The 16,675-nt window shown below is 40.7% G+C and overlaps 2 protein-coding genes across 5 annotated transcripts in view; both read left to right on the top strand.

Annotated features, from left to right (window-relative positions):
• Positions 1–2,548, top strand: part of ARNT (aryl hydrocarbon receptor nuclear translocator) — a 63,981-nt gene extending 61,433 nt beyond the window's left edge. For all 4 annotated transcript variants that reach the window (XM_068540731.1, XM_068540730.1, XM_068540729.1 and 1 more), the window contains one exon: positions 508–2,548. In XM_068540731.1, coding sequence (XP_068396832.1) covers positions 508–597 — 90 coding nt within the window. In that variant the 3' untranslated portion in view covers positions 598–2,548. The remainder of the gene's footprint in view (positions 1–507) is intronic.
• Positions 2,549–3,860: 1,312 nt separating this feature from the next.
• Positions 3,861–15,051, top strand: CTSK (cathepsin K). Its single transcript, XM_068540727.1, has 8 exons — positions 3,861–4,012; positions 5,600–5,723; positions 6,209–6,331; positions 6,417–6,569; positions 8,042–8,260; positions 11,925–12,090; positions 12,355–12,460; positions 14,365–15,051. Exons 2-8 carry the CDS (start codon positions 5,601–5,603, stop codon positions 14,462–14,464), a joined length of 990 nt encoding a protein of 329 aa, XP_068396828.1. The 5' UTR covers positions 3,861–4,012; position 5,600; the 3' UTR covers positions 14,465–15,051.
• The last annotated feature ends 1,624 nt before the right edge of the window (positions 15,052–16,675 follow it).

Below are 16,675 nucleotides of genomic sequence, written 5' to 3'. Positions count from 1 at the left end.
AGAACCATGTACCCACTTGATAGTACTTTAGGTATAAAAATACTGAATACAGCTATTAAGGTCTATTTACATACATCCTGAGGGGACTGCAAGAGTCAGTGGAGTAATCTCAGGTGGGACAAAGGAGGAGCTTAGTTTAAAACACAGGTTGAAAGAAGGCAAAACAAGGTTTTGGTGGAAAACATAATAGGATAAGAGATATCCCATATGTATCCAGAGGGGGGTTTTATGAAATGTGACAAACAGATTTTTCTCCTTTTGAAAATACTGAGGTCTAGAAAAGAGGGAAAATGTGGAACTGTAGGAGGAAGACAGAGAAGGAACTAGGAAAAAAGGTTGTCATCTAAAGGAGTCAGTGTTGCTGGGAGTAAGGAAGGCTAAGAGAACTCAGCGCAGCAGAAACTCTCTGGGGCCAGAGATGACAGTTCAGGGGAATGTTGGGAGGCAGCTTGATAAATGTAAAGGATCAAGGTGTGTGACCCAAACTTATTCTTTTTCTCTTATTAGGAGATGCTGTCCATGCTGGGAGACCAGAGCAACAGTTACAACAATGAAGAATTTCCTGATCTAACTATGTTTCCCTCCTTTTCAGAATAGAACTATTGGGGTGAGGATAAGGGGTGGGGGAGAAAAAAAAGATCACCATTTGTTTTTAAAAAGCAAATCTTTCTATAAACAGAATAAAAGTTCCTCTCCCTTCCCTTCCCTCACCCCTGATGTATACCCCCTTTTCCTTCTGTCCTTTCCCTTGTCTTCCTTGTTTCTCTCTGAGATAACATTTATAGAAGAAATGGAGTGAATCCTCAAGGCTTTGGGGACCCTTTGAGAAATTGAGACTGGATAAGGTTAAGAATGCCTTTCGTTATGTCTCCTGACCAGAAATTTTGTGCAGAGATGATTTGTGCTGGGTCAAGGGGCAGGTTAGAGAACCTGGCATCCACTATTTGCCTTGGATACTATGGCTTATTTCTGGAAAGAAATTCTGAATGAGGTGGAGGAGGGGAGAAATGTCCTCATGTTTGAGGACCATGAAACATGGTAGGTATACATGGGGCTTTAGGAAGTGAGCATAGGCTCTTTCTGCTGCCTGTGAGCAATTCCTCTGGAAAGAAACATGAGTAAGGAAGTGTGAGAGAGAGAGGGAAAGAGAGTGTGTGTGTGTGTGTGTGTGTGCATGCATGTGCACATATGTGTGCATGAGCACGTGCACGTTTGTTTCTGTGTTTCTTTCTCCCTATTGGGGAGTTATGCAAAATTTGTCCCAGATTTTGTCTTTCTTTGTGTTTTTTAAAGAATCCTAAGGAGTTAACTCTTCCATGTATTTTCCACTTAGTATTGCAGCCAAAGAGTATTTAAATAAATGTCTTTGCTGCACTTATATCTATGCCCAGCCAATAGGCAACTATAAGCAAATATATAAAGTCTTCTATTGAAATCGTTGGTCTCTCATCGAACACATATAGTGATAAAGCTGGGTCATTCCTGCTTTTGGTGCTCTCACCTTATATGGAAGATCTGCAAACATTACAGAAGTAGGCTGGCAAGATAAACACTTTTAGAAACCCCCTACTTGGCCGTAAGGATAATGCTGCATTTTTCTGTCAGAATCACATATGATGTGTGTTCTGTAGAGGTTATATATGCACGGAAACTCAACTTCTTGGATTAGCAGTCCCAGTGAAAATCCTCACTGGTGGAGTTTAAACCAAATACCAAGCCTTCTTGCAAAGTAACCTCTTTCATCCCATTCTCAAAGTATCCAGTCTGCAGGAAACGGAGATTTAGGTCTCTTCTGGGCCTATAGTTCTTTCCTCTTTGCTCCCTTTCCAATCTTGAGATTGGATTTGCTTTATAGTACAAGTGTAATAAATCCATGTGATAAATGGGACCTGGACTCCCATCCCGACAGGGTCACTTAGCAATTAACTATAGCCATATAAACGCGGATACAGGTTACTACTCTCACTCTTTACCTTCCTCAGGTAACAGCCATGTGTATCGGCCTTTTTTTGTTTATTTGTTTGGCTCGGGCCAGTATCTTAAGTGCAAGATTGAATAAGAAGACATACTAAATGTAGCCATAGGGGACTGAGGAACATAGGTGGCCTTGGAGAGGCTGAAAGAATGTCATTAGGTTTCCCTCCCTTTTGTCTCCAATCTGGTGCCAGGTAGTGGAGTGGAAAAGGAGACAGTTTATTTTTTTATTCTATGTGCACACATACAATATACATATATATTTATATCACAGTTTAAGAAACCAAAAAGTTGAGTTTCCAATGAAATCCTTGTTTTTTAATAATCAGCTGTTTTTAAATGTGATCAGGACTATAATATTGTACAGTTATTATAGGGCTTCTGGGGAAGGGGAGGGGCGGGAGAAGATGCTCTGGGGGTTTTGTTTCTGCTTTTCCTTCAGGGTTTTATTTTTGATTTTTTTTTCCCTTGTTGGCCGTTTCTGTACTGCTGGCATCTGTGCTGAGCCTTACAGTGGCAAAAATAATGACATGTAGCAAAGATTTTAAAACAAAATATTTTTTCCTTTTGTAAACTTTCCTGTGTTGTGTGATCTTGATTGCGGCTTTATTATTCCCTCCCAGCTCATAAACAACAAACAACCACAACTAGTTGAATCCATAGCTTGCGCTTCAAATATACAAACATAAAGCACAGTACGTCTATAATTTCAGGAATCAGAAATCATAGGGCTCTGATCACTCAGCATTCCTTGGTTGTCCTCCTGATCTTGACTCATTCTGAGTAAAATCATCAGAGACATCTGACCATGGGATGGGGGGTGGGGGATTGCCCAAGTCCTTGGGAGAGGGGGAAAGTTGGGACTTGAGACCAAGAGGGCACTTCTGGATTTAAAGGAATTAGGGATGGGGAAATTTAAACTTCAGGTCTAGACCTAGTTTCCCTCTAGGACAATGTGTTTCATTAGGAAATTTTAAAAACCCATAAGCATAAGCCTGTGTTCTTGAGGGTCTATGTGTGTAATCCAGCTAGAAACTGACTCTAGATCCCATGTGTTATCCTTTTTGTTCCAAGGACCCCTTTTCCTCTTCCCACACATCTGTTTATGGAAGAAAATGTTTGGGGTTGTGGTTTAGGGACTGAACTAGATTCTTATGATCTGTCACATGCCTGGATGTTGAGGGAAGCATTTGGTGAAGCTCATATGACTGGACCTGGATCGGGGATTTTAATAATTGAGACATAATGTTCATCAGGCATCCCACCATCTGAGAGTTTTAGCAACAAAGAAGTCACATGTGAATTTGTCAGTGCTTATGGCATTGATTCAAGTGCTGTCATGAATAACCAGGAATACTGTTTTCTGGTTACTTTTAGAACTGGTTTCATCTGGACTTTTCTGGGTGTATCCTTCCTCAGCAAAACCATGTTAGTCTGGGAAAGATATTCCCCTGCCTGGAAGCAATGACAACTTTTAGTCAACACGTTTATAAAATACAAATGATTTTGGAGCCGGTGACTTCCCTTACATACTTTTTTCTAGCCTTTTGTGTTCATTTCCTCATCCCTCATGTGAGGGTCAGACATATTGGAAAACTGAGGTTTCAAAGTTGGAGAGATGAATAATAACAGGAAAGGGGCTGGGAAAGTTGTAATCCACCAGTGTAATAAATAATATTTTGTCCACGAAAGAGAAGGTAAGCCACAAGTTGGATAATATGTACTGAGGTCTTTTTTTGTCTGCTCTCAAAGGCAGGCAGCCACGTGAAACTAAATACCTAACAACTCTCTGCCCTGGCACACATGCTCCACATGCACACGCAGAAAGGATGCAAATCTGCTGCCTCCTTCCCTCCTCCCTAATCCCCCTCTCTTAGCATTCCTATTTCCACTGCCCTCCCTATCCAAATTTTCCAGCCAACAGCTGGAGTTGACTTCCGCAATCCTGGTGGAATAAATCCAGCACCCCTAGTCATCCGCCCACATTATCCACACTTCTCTGCTGAGACGAGCCCAGAGAACAGATCCCCATCAGCAGGTAACATTTTCAACTTCCTAGGTCTTTTAGCTTCTCATTCCTTTCAGTTCTCCATTTTTAGGAATATTAGGAATGTAGTGACTTGGGGATCAAAATGAACTTTATAGGCTTTGCAGATGAAAACAGTGATGCCCTTCTTAGGTTATTTCCTGGGTAAGTAAAATCTGCCTGGAAATCTTTAGGACTCCTTTTATGGTTTGTGTGTATGTATACATGGTTATTAGTGAAAGCAAAGAATATAGGGCATCCTTTACCCATCCCTCAAGGAGTGACCTCTCAAGGTTGGTTTTTTTTTTGGGGGGGAGGTGCGGGGTGGGTGGGCAGGTACCAAAAGGGTTAACTTACTAGCCGGGAGGAGGAGTGGTGCAGGGAGGTGGTAGCTCAGTAAGGTCTTCCTACTGTTTGAGACATCCCAAAGCCCTTAACACTCCAGATATTAAATGTCCTCCTGGACATTTTGCCACTTTGCAAAGATTACACAAAAATGGACTATAAATTCAAAAATTATGCAAGCTGTGTGACTTGATGCAGACTAACTTGCTCTTAAAATGGAGGGCATGAAATTAGCAAGACACTGTGAGAAGTGGATGAAGCTAGAGTAAACTGAAAAGCTGTGTATCTAATAATCACAGAACATTGCTTTTCTGTCTTACATTCTTCTAACAAACTTTGGTTCTGAGGCTTTTTGTCCCGTGAGGCAGTCACAGAGGTTTTGTGGGGTTTTTGGTCAGAAAAAGAAAGAAAAACTTTCCTGCCCACAGCAGCTGGTTGAGATTAGGACAGTTTCCTGCCTGAGGAAGGAGCAGGAAGAGAAAGGAGGAAGAAATGCATAAGAAGACTGAGGAGACAGTAAACGTCTCATAGTTAGAGAATAGGAAATGCTGTCAAGTTTTCCGTTGTCCTCTCCTGGCAAGATCAGAAGTATCAGAATTTAGGCAAGGAACAAAAGAATGCCTTGAAGAAATGATCAGGAAGCAAAACTTAGCTGAAAATCTCTCCTTTGTGTATTCTCCGATCCCACTCATCCCACCTTGCACTTACCTTGTCTATCTCCTCCAAGTCTGCTGGGGACACTGGAGCAGACAGGTGCTGTCCCATCCTGATTGTCCCTTTTCTACCCCATTTCTGGTTATCTGTGCAAGTGTATCTGTGTGTATGTGTATATGTGTGTGTGTGTGTGTGTGTTGAATCTCCCTAGGTCAAAATACTTGTAACCAGATGTATCAGCATCCCACCCAAACCCAGAACCCTCCTGACTATCACTGTTTTTATCATATGGAAGTCATCCTCAATCTCTGTCTACCTTCCTTATAAAGCCTAGTTTTCCTCTGCCTCGTGGTCCAGAGGAAGGCGTTCTTAACTTCGGGTTCATGAACTCCCCAGAATTATTGTGTGTGCATTCATTTTTCTGGTGAGAGGGACTATAGTGGGTTGAAAATTTTTATTAGCTTGTCATGGGAGTCTATGTGTCCCAAAGGTTAAGAACCACCTGTCTGAGAATATGGTTCCAGCTATTTCCTCATCCCAAGCCAGGTTAGGAACCTCTGGGCAAATAGAAGAGTGTCCCCTAATTATCCCCTTCTCCAGGATGTGGGGGCTCAAGGTTCTACTACTGCTGCCTGTGGTGAGCCTTGCTCTGTACCCCGAAGAGATGCTGAACACCCAGTGGGAGCTATGGAAGAAGACCTACAGAAAGCAGTATAACAGCCAGGTGCCTGGGAAACCTGGAGGGGAACATGGTGGGAGGGCTGGAACCTGAGACATCTAATCCTAGCTTCCAGACTCCCTTCTTCAACCCCAATACTTTAACCACTACAACCAAGCAAACCTGCCCCTGGTCCCTAACTGTTAACATATACTTTCCATTACTACTACTCAATTCACCCTCCATCAAGTCCTATCCTTCCTTTTCTTCATAACTGTCTTATATTTCTCTTTTGGGAAGCCTTCTCAGATTAATGCTATTAATCCGTAAGCAATTTTTTTCCTATATGTCTCTCCAGAGCTTTGCATTCTATTATTTGTTTTATATATTTCTTTTGCATGCTCTTAATAATCCCATGGTCCGTTCCCCAACTAGATTGTAATCCCTCTATGATTGTAAATTTAATATCTTCTAGAAACCTCCACAGTATTATGTAGATAACTTTGTACATAGGACACAGTCTATGCCAATACTGACAATGCTCTGTTTAGGTGGATGAAATCTCTCGGCGTTTAATTTGGGAAAAAAACCTGAAGCATATTTCCATCCATAATCTTGAGGCCTCTCTTGGTGTCCATACATATGAACTGGCCATGAACCACTTGGGGGATATGGTGAGTTGATCCTTAGCTCCTGGTCTACTTGCCCTGTTTGTCTTGGTTCCCTGCTTATGCCTGGCCTCTTTCTTCTTTGTCCCAGACCAGTGAAGAAGTGGTTCAGAAGATGACTGGACTCAAAATACCCCCCTCTCATTCCCGCAGTAATGACACCCTCTATATCCCAGACTGGGAAGGCAGCCCAGACTCTATTGATTATCGGAAGAAGGGATATGTTACTCCCGTCAAAAACCAGGTACCCTTCTTTCTCTTGGGTGTGGGTATGGAAACTGGCATGACCTCTCCCTTCTGCTTCTTTGTTCTTAAGGTAGGAGGGCATCAGGAAAAGAGGGCAAAGAATTAAGTTACCTCTCCCCCTGCTAAGAGAATAAAGTCTATTCTGTTATTTAACTCATCATCTGTTTTTGTAGATTTAGGTTATTTCTGTTTTTTCTTCTCTACAAAGTGTTGCTGTAAGCACCTGTGTGCATATATTTTTGTGAATATGTACAAATATTTATGCAAAGCAAATCCCAAAATTGGAATCAGTAGGTCACAGAATCCTTTCCAAAAAAGTTTGTACAATCTTACATTCTTACCAGCATGAGAATGTAAGTTTTCCCACAACCTTAACAGGGCTGATTTATCCACCAGATGAACACTTGATTTAACATTCATTCAACAAACACATTTTTTTCAGAACCTACCAGATATAGTGCTAGGCAGTAGAGATTCAAGATGACTAAGACATAACCTGTGTCCTCAAGAAATCCCCAATCTTAAAAAATAGAACAGGAAAGAAAGAAAAATGTATAATCTAGCTGAACAAACACTAATAATAATAGCTAGCACTTTTTGAGAGATTATTATTACACACAATAATTCATCCTTTACATGAATTAACTTTTTAAATTCTCATGATTCCATTAAGTATATTGTTATTATCCACAATTTACACAGAAAGAAAGGTACAGGGAGGTTTAGTAACTTACCCAAGGTTACACATCTAGTGCATTGCAAAACCAGTACAGATGGTCCCCGGCTCCTGATGGTTCACCTTATGATTTTTTGACTTCATGATGGTGTGAAAGTGATAGGCATTCCATAGAAACTGTACTTCAAATTTTGAATTTTGATCTTTTCCCAGGCTAGCGATATGTGGTACGAAACCTTTTCTTGATGTTGGCCTGTGGTAGAGAGCCGCTGCTCCCAGTCAGCCACATGATCTGATCATGAGGGTAAACAACCAGTACACTTACAACCATTCTGTTTTTCACTTTCAGTACAGTATTCAATAAATTACATGAGATATGCAACACTGGATTATAAAATAGGCTTTGTGTTAGATGATTTTACCCAACTGAAGGCTAACGTAAGTGCACTGAGCACATTTAAGGTAGGCTAGGCTAAGTTTTGATGTTCAGTAGGTTAGGGGTATTAAATGCATTTTCGACTTACTATATTTTCAATTTATGATGGATTCATTGGAGGAAGAGCTGTACTCTGCTTTACTACAGCTAATGGTAACAATAGTAACAACAGTTATCAATAGCAACAATAGCAATAGAACACTGAAACAAAGGTTAAATGAAGGGAAATAGGAAGACTTCACAGCAAAGGGGACAGGTGCTGGAATTTATAAAACATGGAATTTCATCAGGCAGGTAGAAGGAAGAAACAAAAAGTGTGAACAGCAATGACTGATAGTTTCTCTGTTATGCCTCTCAGGGTCAGTGTGGTTCCTGTTGGGCTTTTAGCTCTGTGGGTGCCCTGGAGGGCCAACTCAAGAAGAAAACTGGCAAACTCTTAAATCTGAGTCCACAGAACCTGGTGGATTGTGTGTCTGAGAATGATGGCTGCGGAGGGGGCTACATGACCAATGCCTTCCAGTATGTGCAGAAGAACCGGGGCATTGACTCTGAAGATGCCTACCCGTATGTCGGACAGGTGAGACTGTCCCGTGCAGTCATACAGCTCTGTAATGGCTCCTCCTTCCCCAGCATGACATTTTGTACCGGAAACAAGTCCAGAAACCTTGTTTTCTGTTACCCTATCCAGCCTTCTTGATGGGATAATTTCCCACGGAAGGCCAAGAAGATTCCCACTGTCTGGGAGAATTTGGGGAGCTTAGGCTACCATGGTTCCTATCTGCCTCTCTGCCCTGAAGAAAAAACAGAGGACAGGTTATCCCATACGTCTCTGAGTCGGTCTCTGTAACTCTCTGCTCAACTCCTCCACTCCCATCACAAATCTCCAAGGCCACCATGCTAATTTCATGAATCACTTGGCCTTATTTTGTATGATCTCAGTGTGGGTTTGGGGAACATTTAAGCAAATTATGTAAGTTAACATGCTAACATGTATAAAATGAGAGAAAAAGCAAGTTTTAGAGATCAACTCACTTCCTCCTATAAGGTCCTTTAGTAATAGGAAGATCTTTCTTATCTAAAAGGAAGAAGATCTGAGGGCTTTTTATATACATGGGGTTGATAGATAATATAATATGGGGCCTTTGCAATAAGAGCCTTTGAAGCAGGGATAACAGGTCTGAGTAATACAAATGATGGCTACCATGTGCTAAGCCATGTACTTAGTGCATGTTCTCATTTAATCCTCATAAAAGCCCTGTAAGGTACCCTTATCCGCACTTTATAGGTGAGGACATTGACACTTAAGGAGATATAGTAGCATATTCAAACTCACACCTCTAGTTATGTAGCAGAGCCAAGATCTATCTATTGGATCTGTTTATCTGCTGCAAACATTCCCGGGCATGTCTTCTGTGCACATGTACAAGAATTTCTTTACCCGAATATAATATCTAGGAACAGAATTGTCTGAGTCTTGGGGTATGTGCATCTTCCTCTCTACTAGATAATGTCAAATTGTTTACCAAAGTGTTTGGAAAAATTTGTATTTCCCACCTGCACAGTATAAGAAATCCTATTGATTCATCTCTTCATTGGTATGCTTATCTGGCCATTTGCATTTTCTTCTTCAGTGAATTGACTGTTTATATCTTTTCCCATCTTTAATTAGGTTGTGTTCTCTTTCTTACTGATTTTTAGGAATTTAAAAAAGATATTTGGATACTAATACTATGTGTGTTGTGAGTCTATTTTTCTTTTCATTCTCTTTATGATGTCTTTCAATCCAGAAAAGTTCTTAATTTTAGTGTAGAAAAATTATTAATTTTTTTTCCTTTGCAATTTGTGCCTTTAAAAAATCCAGTAACAACGAGTTTTATTTATTCGTGTTTAGTCATCTGAAATGGTATCTCCTGCAACAAAAATGCTTATTAATGTAAATGACTGAAGAGATCCATTTTACTGGATACTCAGCAACCTACATAGTAATGTCACTTCAGCACATCATCGTGACATTGGCCACATCAAAACTACTGCATTTCATAAATGTCATGCCATTAGTATTCCATGTTATGGTTTCTTTACCTGTCAGGTAAGTAAGTCAGAGAAGTTGGAGGTTGTGTGTGGAAAGCTTTTTCTTTACTCTGTGTACAGTTCTCAGAACTGCTGGGTCCCCAGTCCATATTTGACCCTGGGGCTGCTGCCGTAAGGTGCAGCACACTGAAGCTGTCCTAAAAGGTTAGCTTTTGAATTCTGAGTACATCAGGCCAGTCAGTGAGATAACCTGGGCGTGGCAAAATATTCTTTTTTAAACTGTCAAATATTCTTCTGACAACTTTTTGTTGTCACTTGACATCAAAAAAATTAAACACATCCTAACAGTGTATACAAAAAAACAGATTCATGTTTATAACTTTTTTCATATTGATTAATCCAGGCAACCAATTTAAAGGGTTGTCTAACTATATTAAAAACATAACTTAAATATTATTAGAGCTAGTAGTTGATCACTTATCCATTGACAGCTTGCATCATTTATTCAGTACTATATTAACCAGTTTGTTGAGAGACAGTTTAATAACTCAGAAACTCTGAATAATTTAAAGGAAAATTACATAACATTTGAAACCCTATTTTGGAATAGAAGGAGCAATTGACTTATAATCTCTGTTCTCCTACCCCCTCAAATGATCTCGTCAGCATTTTAGAGAAATGTGCAATGATTTTGGTCTCATAATCAATTAAAATGAAGAATTAGCCGTATAAGACATGTGTTCCATTTTTAACATTCTGAATCTTGGACAACTGTTCTCTTTTCTACTTTACAGTTTTAAAGAGCAGTTATTGTCCAAAACTGAAAGAACTTCTTATATGAACGTGTAAATGAATGGAAGGAGGTAAAGAAAAACAAAATTTAAAAAAAGAAGAGATCTGATAGGGCAGCAGCCAGATAATACAGTAATTTAAGTTCATTCCAGCCATAATGCAGGTTATTTTTACTTTAAAGTATCATCACGTGGTATCCTTCCAAATCCATTCCCTAGATATTTTATTTTACTTGTAGATCTATGCAATTTTTGGCACTAGGAGGCATCAAGGGTTTGGATCATATGGCAGATAACAAAGGAATCTTGAGAAATTATTAAGACAGGAGACTACTGTAATCTTAGACTATCATGTCAACTCCTGCCATTATTGTTAATATTTAGATAACGTATTCTTGTAGATGCAACTTTAGGGTTTTGAAGGGGTAGTCTGTAGGAAAATGAACTGCCAAAAAGAATACACCGCCTTGATGTGGGTTCCCATTAGATTCCATAATTGTGGCTTGACAATGAAACATATCATCGTTAACTAGACCTGCAAAACATAACATTGGAAATTCACAGACTAAATTGCTAAGTTCTTTATTAATTTGTTTTAGTGTCATGTTATGTGCTTTTATCTCATGAGAGCACAAGGGTCCAGCCAAAACTCTTTGCCTGTTGTGTGTGCATGGGACCAAGGTCCTCCCTCTAGCTGGGTCTTGGCCTTGGCCTCCTCCCCACACAGCAGCTGCTGCCTCCCTGCCTACTGAGGATCACACGTACTACATTGCCGGAAGATGATTTGTGCTTTTAAAAAAATCTTATTTCAGAAATCTTTCTCTACCCTGAGGTAGAAATAAAAAATATGCTCTTTTTTAAGTTTTACAGTGTTTCCTTTCACATTTATGTTTTAAAACCACCTGGAGCTGATTTTTGTGTACGGTACAAGGTATCCACTTTTCATATTCTTTTTTTTTTAATTAATTAATTTATTTTTGGCTGTGTTGGGTCTTCGTTTCTGTGCGAGGGCTTTCCCCAGTTGTGGCAAGCGGGGGCCCCTCTTCATCGCGGTGCGCGGGCCTCTCACCATCGCGGCCTCTCTTGTTGCGGAGCACAGGCTCCAGACGCGCAGGCTCAGCAATTGCGGCTCACGGGCCCAGCTGCTCCGCGGCATGTGGGATCTTCCCAGACCAGGGCTCGAATCCGTGTCCCCTGCATTGGCAGGCAGATTCTCAACCACTGCGCCACCAGGGAAGCCCCATATTCTTTTTTTTATAGTTTCTAAAATGGTGAGGAGAGAACAGACCCTTTCTAGAGACTCTAGTCTGCTGCCCCTGTTAGTGCACTGACATCGCCCAAAACATTGGCAGAATTCCTCACTCACTGATTCGCTGCCTGTTGCTTAGTCCTAGTCCTATTTCAACCTGTTTTTTCCAGGATGAAAGTTGTATGTACAACCCAACAGGCAAGGCAGCTAAGTGCAGAGGGTACAGAGAAATCCCTGAGGGAAATGAAAAAGCCCTGAAGAGGGCAGTGGCCCGAGTGGGACCCGTCTCTGTGGCCATTGATGCAAGCCTGACCTCCTTCCAGTTTTACAGAAAAGGTAAGGCACTGTTCCTGCGGAGCACAATCAACCTTCTCTTATGACGTGGGCTGGGCAGCTTCTCGAAGGGTACTGAGCATTTTCAGCACTTGTTTCCATAAAGACTGAGTCTGCCAGGGAGAAACAGCTGCCACAGCACAGAGCATCTCTGTCGTAAGCCCGCCTGACTGGGATGGGATTCTACAGAGGGTCTCCTAGAGTGGGAGACCCCACAGGGCGACCCTTGGATTGCAGAAAGCTTCACCTTGATAGTTTGTTTCCTAGGTGTGTATTACGATGAAAACTGCAATAGCGATAATCTGAACCATGCCGTTTTGGCAGTGGGATACGGGATCCAGAAGGGAAACAAGCACTGGATAATTAAAAACAGGTAATGATGCGAACACTACATGTCATCCTCTTAACACTTACCCTCAACTCCAACTTCCCAATATTTCTTTCTTTCTCGTAAATCAAGAGAAAGTTTTCTCAGATGTTTCAATTCTACCTTCCCAATCAGAGGCTATTAATTCTAACATTTAACGACCAGACAAGAGTACTAAAGGTATGTGTTGGGCAGCTGCTATATGTTCAAGGTGCTTAGTCACATACACAAACACATGAGCAGATGTCTGCCTTCAGTGATCTCATAGCCCCCTAAGAAAGACAGACCTAGCTAATGAGAACATAAAGTAGCACCAAGAACCAGCAGGAGCTTTGGAATTATGTATTTTTCTTTCTTTTCTCTCTAATGTGATTGATTTTTTAGGGAGGTTTCCATCATCAGTCTGGCTATAAGCAGTAGGGTACAGTATAAACAAAGTAAAAGTTTAATATCCTCTTGTGCATCTTTTTGCCCTTCCAGATACACTTAGGATAGACATATATAAGAACTGGCCAAAGATTTTGAAGGCTGTGAAGAGAAATGCTTTTCAGAAAGTAGATATGAGCAACAACAACAAAAATTAGTGTTTCCCTCTCTATTATTGGGAACAAATAAAACTACACGTTATTAGTAGTTGGCTCCCCATTTCTCTTTAGCCCCTTGTGACTTTGTAAGGGAGCAGATTTAGGGTAGTTATTCTTTTTCTTTCCTCATTGGTCAACACCAGGCTAGCAGCAGCACTGATTAAATTTTCTGTCCTTGGTGCCCTCCAAAGAGCAGGGGTCCTAGACTCTGGGGAGTGCACAGGCCAATGCAGTAGTATAACCAAGTTGGGTTTGCTGCCTGGAGGGCTGGCAGGATAGAATGTAAGGCTGGGAGTTGCTTCAAACCTGAAGCAACTTTTTATATCACAGTCCCAATTAAGAGTGAACCTGAGCACCTTTCTAAGAGGATGTTCCTTCTCCCACAGCTTCTGTCCTGTGTTCTCCCTTTCTCGACTCCCAGCCCAAGCACTTACCCTGTCCTTTCTTGATCAAGTGCCAAGAGAGCTGGGAAGAATAAAGGACACACCTAGGCAGGATCAGGATCATTGGGGACCCCTGGAGAAGGGAACGGTGGAAGGGTAAAGGTCTTAAGTAAAATGTACCGGGTAACTGGTGAATTTTCTTGTTGGGGAAAAAGGACAGAAAGCTCATGAAAACAATTTAGGAAGATGTATAGACCAATCTTCCCTCTCTCTGTCTCTCTCTGTCTCTGTCTTTGTCTACCTATAGCTAATCTTCCAGTCTCTCCACTTGTCTCCTTAGCAATCTCATCAATTCTCATAGCTTCATTCATTTCTTCTGTGAAACCAAGATCACCAGCTTCAGCCTCTCTTGCCTCTTTCTTATGCTCTAGACTCACGTTTTCAAGATTACTCTTCATAAAACACAAGTTGAATGATTTTACTCTCCCAATCAGAAAACTTCAGTGTCTCCTCTACTATCATGGGCCAGAGTCAAACTCTTTAGCCTGGCAGTAAAGATCACTCAACCTGATCTCCCACTACACCCTGTCAAGCACCCTGTTTTTCAGCTACATGATCCTAACACATGTCCCATGCTTTCCTGCCTCTATTACTCATTTCACACTCCCCTGCTGGCTTCCATTTCCATAGGTCCAAATTCTATCCACCTTTGGGCTCAGCTCAAATGCCACCTTTTTTGTTAAGCCCTTTTTGATCCCCTTGGTCAGAAGCAATTTCTCCTATAGCACTATGTCTCCATTTCTTGACTTTAAACTGTTTAAAGGTAAAAACTGTCTTATTCATTTTTGTAAAACATCAGTACCTATACTCAGGTACAATACTCAGTAAATGTTTTATTGAATAAACTGAGGGTACTAAGTATTTTCCTTGCTTGGTCCTACAGCTGGGGAGAAAACTGGGGAAACAAAGGCTATATCCTCATGGCCCGGAATAAGAACAACGCCTGTGGCATTGCCAACCTGGCCAGCTTCCCCAAGATGTGACTTCAGCCAGCCAACCCCATCCTGCTCTTCCATTCCTTCCACAATGGTGCAACATACTGATATACCTTGGAAGGGAATTGGTGTGCCTTTCTTGAAGAAGATGTAATGATACAGAGATTGTCTGTTCAGTTTCCATGTTTGTTTGTGCTTCAAGTGACACTCCTACTACTTTTCTTCTCTCCACCCAAGGTCTTTATTTTTTCATTAGAAATAGGAAATTTCCCTAACAGGTATGCATTCTTAGGCTAAGAGATGCGACCACAGCCTGCCCTGACTGTGTTGTCCTGGGGCCAATGCTGTGTAAATAGAGGCTAGAGATCTTCAGCTAGGCTACATTCTCATTCACAGGGACTAGTTAGCTTTAACCACTCTAGAGGACTAAGGTGACCTGACTTCTCAGTCCCCACATTTACTTCTATATCTTCAAGGTAGAAATTCCACCCCATTAATAAATCTATTCATAAATCTTTGGTACAAGGTTACATGATACAACAAATGTGTTTTGTTTTTCCTTCTTTGCATTTATAAAGTAAACTGTATTTATTGCTTATCTCTAATTTAATAAATAGCTATTTAGTAAACATTCATTTTGTGTCAGATACCATGCTAGGTGCTGGAGACAAAAAGATGAACAAAACATATTCCTTATATGTGATGTGCTCACAGTTTGTCTGGAGATTCTGTTGCATAAACAATTTGTCCTAATTCATTTATTTGTTCATTCCTTCAACCAACATTTTTATTATTTTTTTAATAGATCTTTGTTGGAGTATAATTGCTTCACAATACTGTGTTAGTTTCTGTTGTACAACAAAGTGAATCAGCCATATGCATACATATATCCCCATATCCCCTCCCTCTTGAGCCTCCCTCTCACCCTCCCTATCCCACCCCTCTAGGTCTTTGCAAAGCACCAAGCTGATCTCCCTGTGCTATGCTGCTGCTTCCCACTAGCTATCTATTTTACATTTGGTAGTGTATATATGTCGATGCTACTCTCACTTCACCCCAGCTTCCCCCTCTCCCGCTGTGTCCTCAAGTCCATTCTCTATGTCTACATTTTTATTCCTGCCCTGCAGGTTCATCAGTGAGATGAACATTTTTTTTTTTTTTTTAGATTCCATATATATGTGTTAGCATATGGTATTTGTTTTTCTCTTTCTGACTTCACTCTGTCTGACAGACTCTAGGTCCATCCACCTCACTACAAATAACTCAATTTCATTTCTTTCTATGGCTGAGTAATATTCCATGTATATATGTGCCACATCTTCTTTATCCATTCATCTGCTGATGGACATTTACAACCAACATTTTTAAAGTGCTTACTCAGTATTAAGAATTGTACTGAGACTGGTTCAAGATGGTGGAGTAGAAGGACGTGCGCTCACTCCCTCTTGCGAGAGCACCGGAATCACAACTAACTGCTGAACAATCACGGGCAGGAAGACAGTGGAACTCACCAAAAAAGATACCCCACATCCAAAGACAAAGGAGAAGCCGCAATGAGACGGTATCAAGAGCTGCACTGGGGTCTAAAGATTCTTCCCAACCGCTCCTGTTCCTTTTCCCATTACCCTTCAGAAGCATTGACCCCCAGTAACTGTCTTGCACTTCTAATTCCCTCTTGGTGTCTGCTTCTTGGAGGACCTGAACAGACATAGCCTATAAATAACAGAAGACTAGTATCTAGAATGTATATGTAAAAACAAACAAACTACAGATTGATGAGGTAAAAACAAATAACTCAATAGAAAATTAGGCAAAAGATACAAACAGGCAATCCACAGAAGAAATCTAAAAAGCCAATGAAAACAGGAAAAGATGCCTGATCTCATAGAGAAAGCCAGGGAATCGCAACGAAAACCCAAAGCAGCCAAAAAAACAAATAAATAAATAAATATATTTAAAAAAAAAAAGATGAGGAAGTACTTACCCATCTTTAGAGACTTTCGCACATGTGCATAAGGAGACACACAGAAGAATACATTGCAGAATTACTTGAAAGAGGAAAAGAACCTAGAACAATCTAAATGTCCAGCAAGAGAAAAATGGATGAATACACTGTGAAACAGATACGCTACGGAATATCATGCTGCTGTGAAAACAAATAAGCCACAGCAAAAATTTCCACGTGGAATGGAAGTGAAAAACTGACTTTTGGCTGTGAAAAGTCCTAATAACATATACTTTATTTATCTTGAAAAGTTA

This window comes from Eschrichtius robustus, chromosome 3 (genome assembly GCF_028021215.1).
Source record: "Eschrichtius robustus isolate mEscRob2 chromosome 3, mEscRob2.pri, whole genome shotgun sequence".
NCBI lineage: Eukaryota > Metazoa > Chordata > Mammalia > Artiodactyla > Eschrichtiidae > Eschrichtius > Eschrichtius robustus.
The sequence above is the reverse complement of the archived record's forward strand: the minus strand, read 5'-3'. Positions and strand labels throughout refer to the sequence as shown.

Coding starts and splice junctions, on each gene's coding strand:
- CTSK (XM_068540727.1), top strand. CDS start 5,601: ATGTGGGGGCTCAAGGTTCTACTACTGCTGCCTGTGGTGAGCCTTGCT. Junction 8,261..11,924: donor CCTACCCGTATGTCGGACAG/GTGAGACTGTCC, acceptor TGTTTTTTCCAG/GATGAAAGTTGTATGTACAA. Junction 12,461..14,364: donor CACTGGATAATTAAAAACAG/GTAATGATGCGA, acceptor TTGGTCCTACAG/CTGGGGAGAAAACTGGGGAA.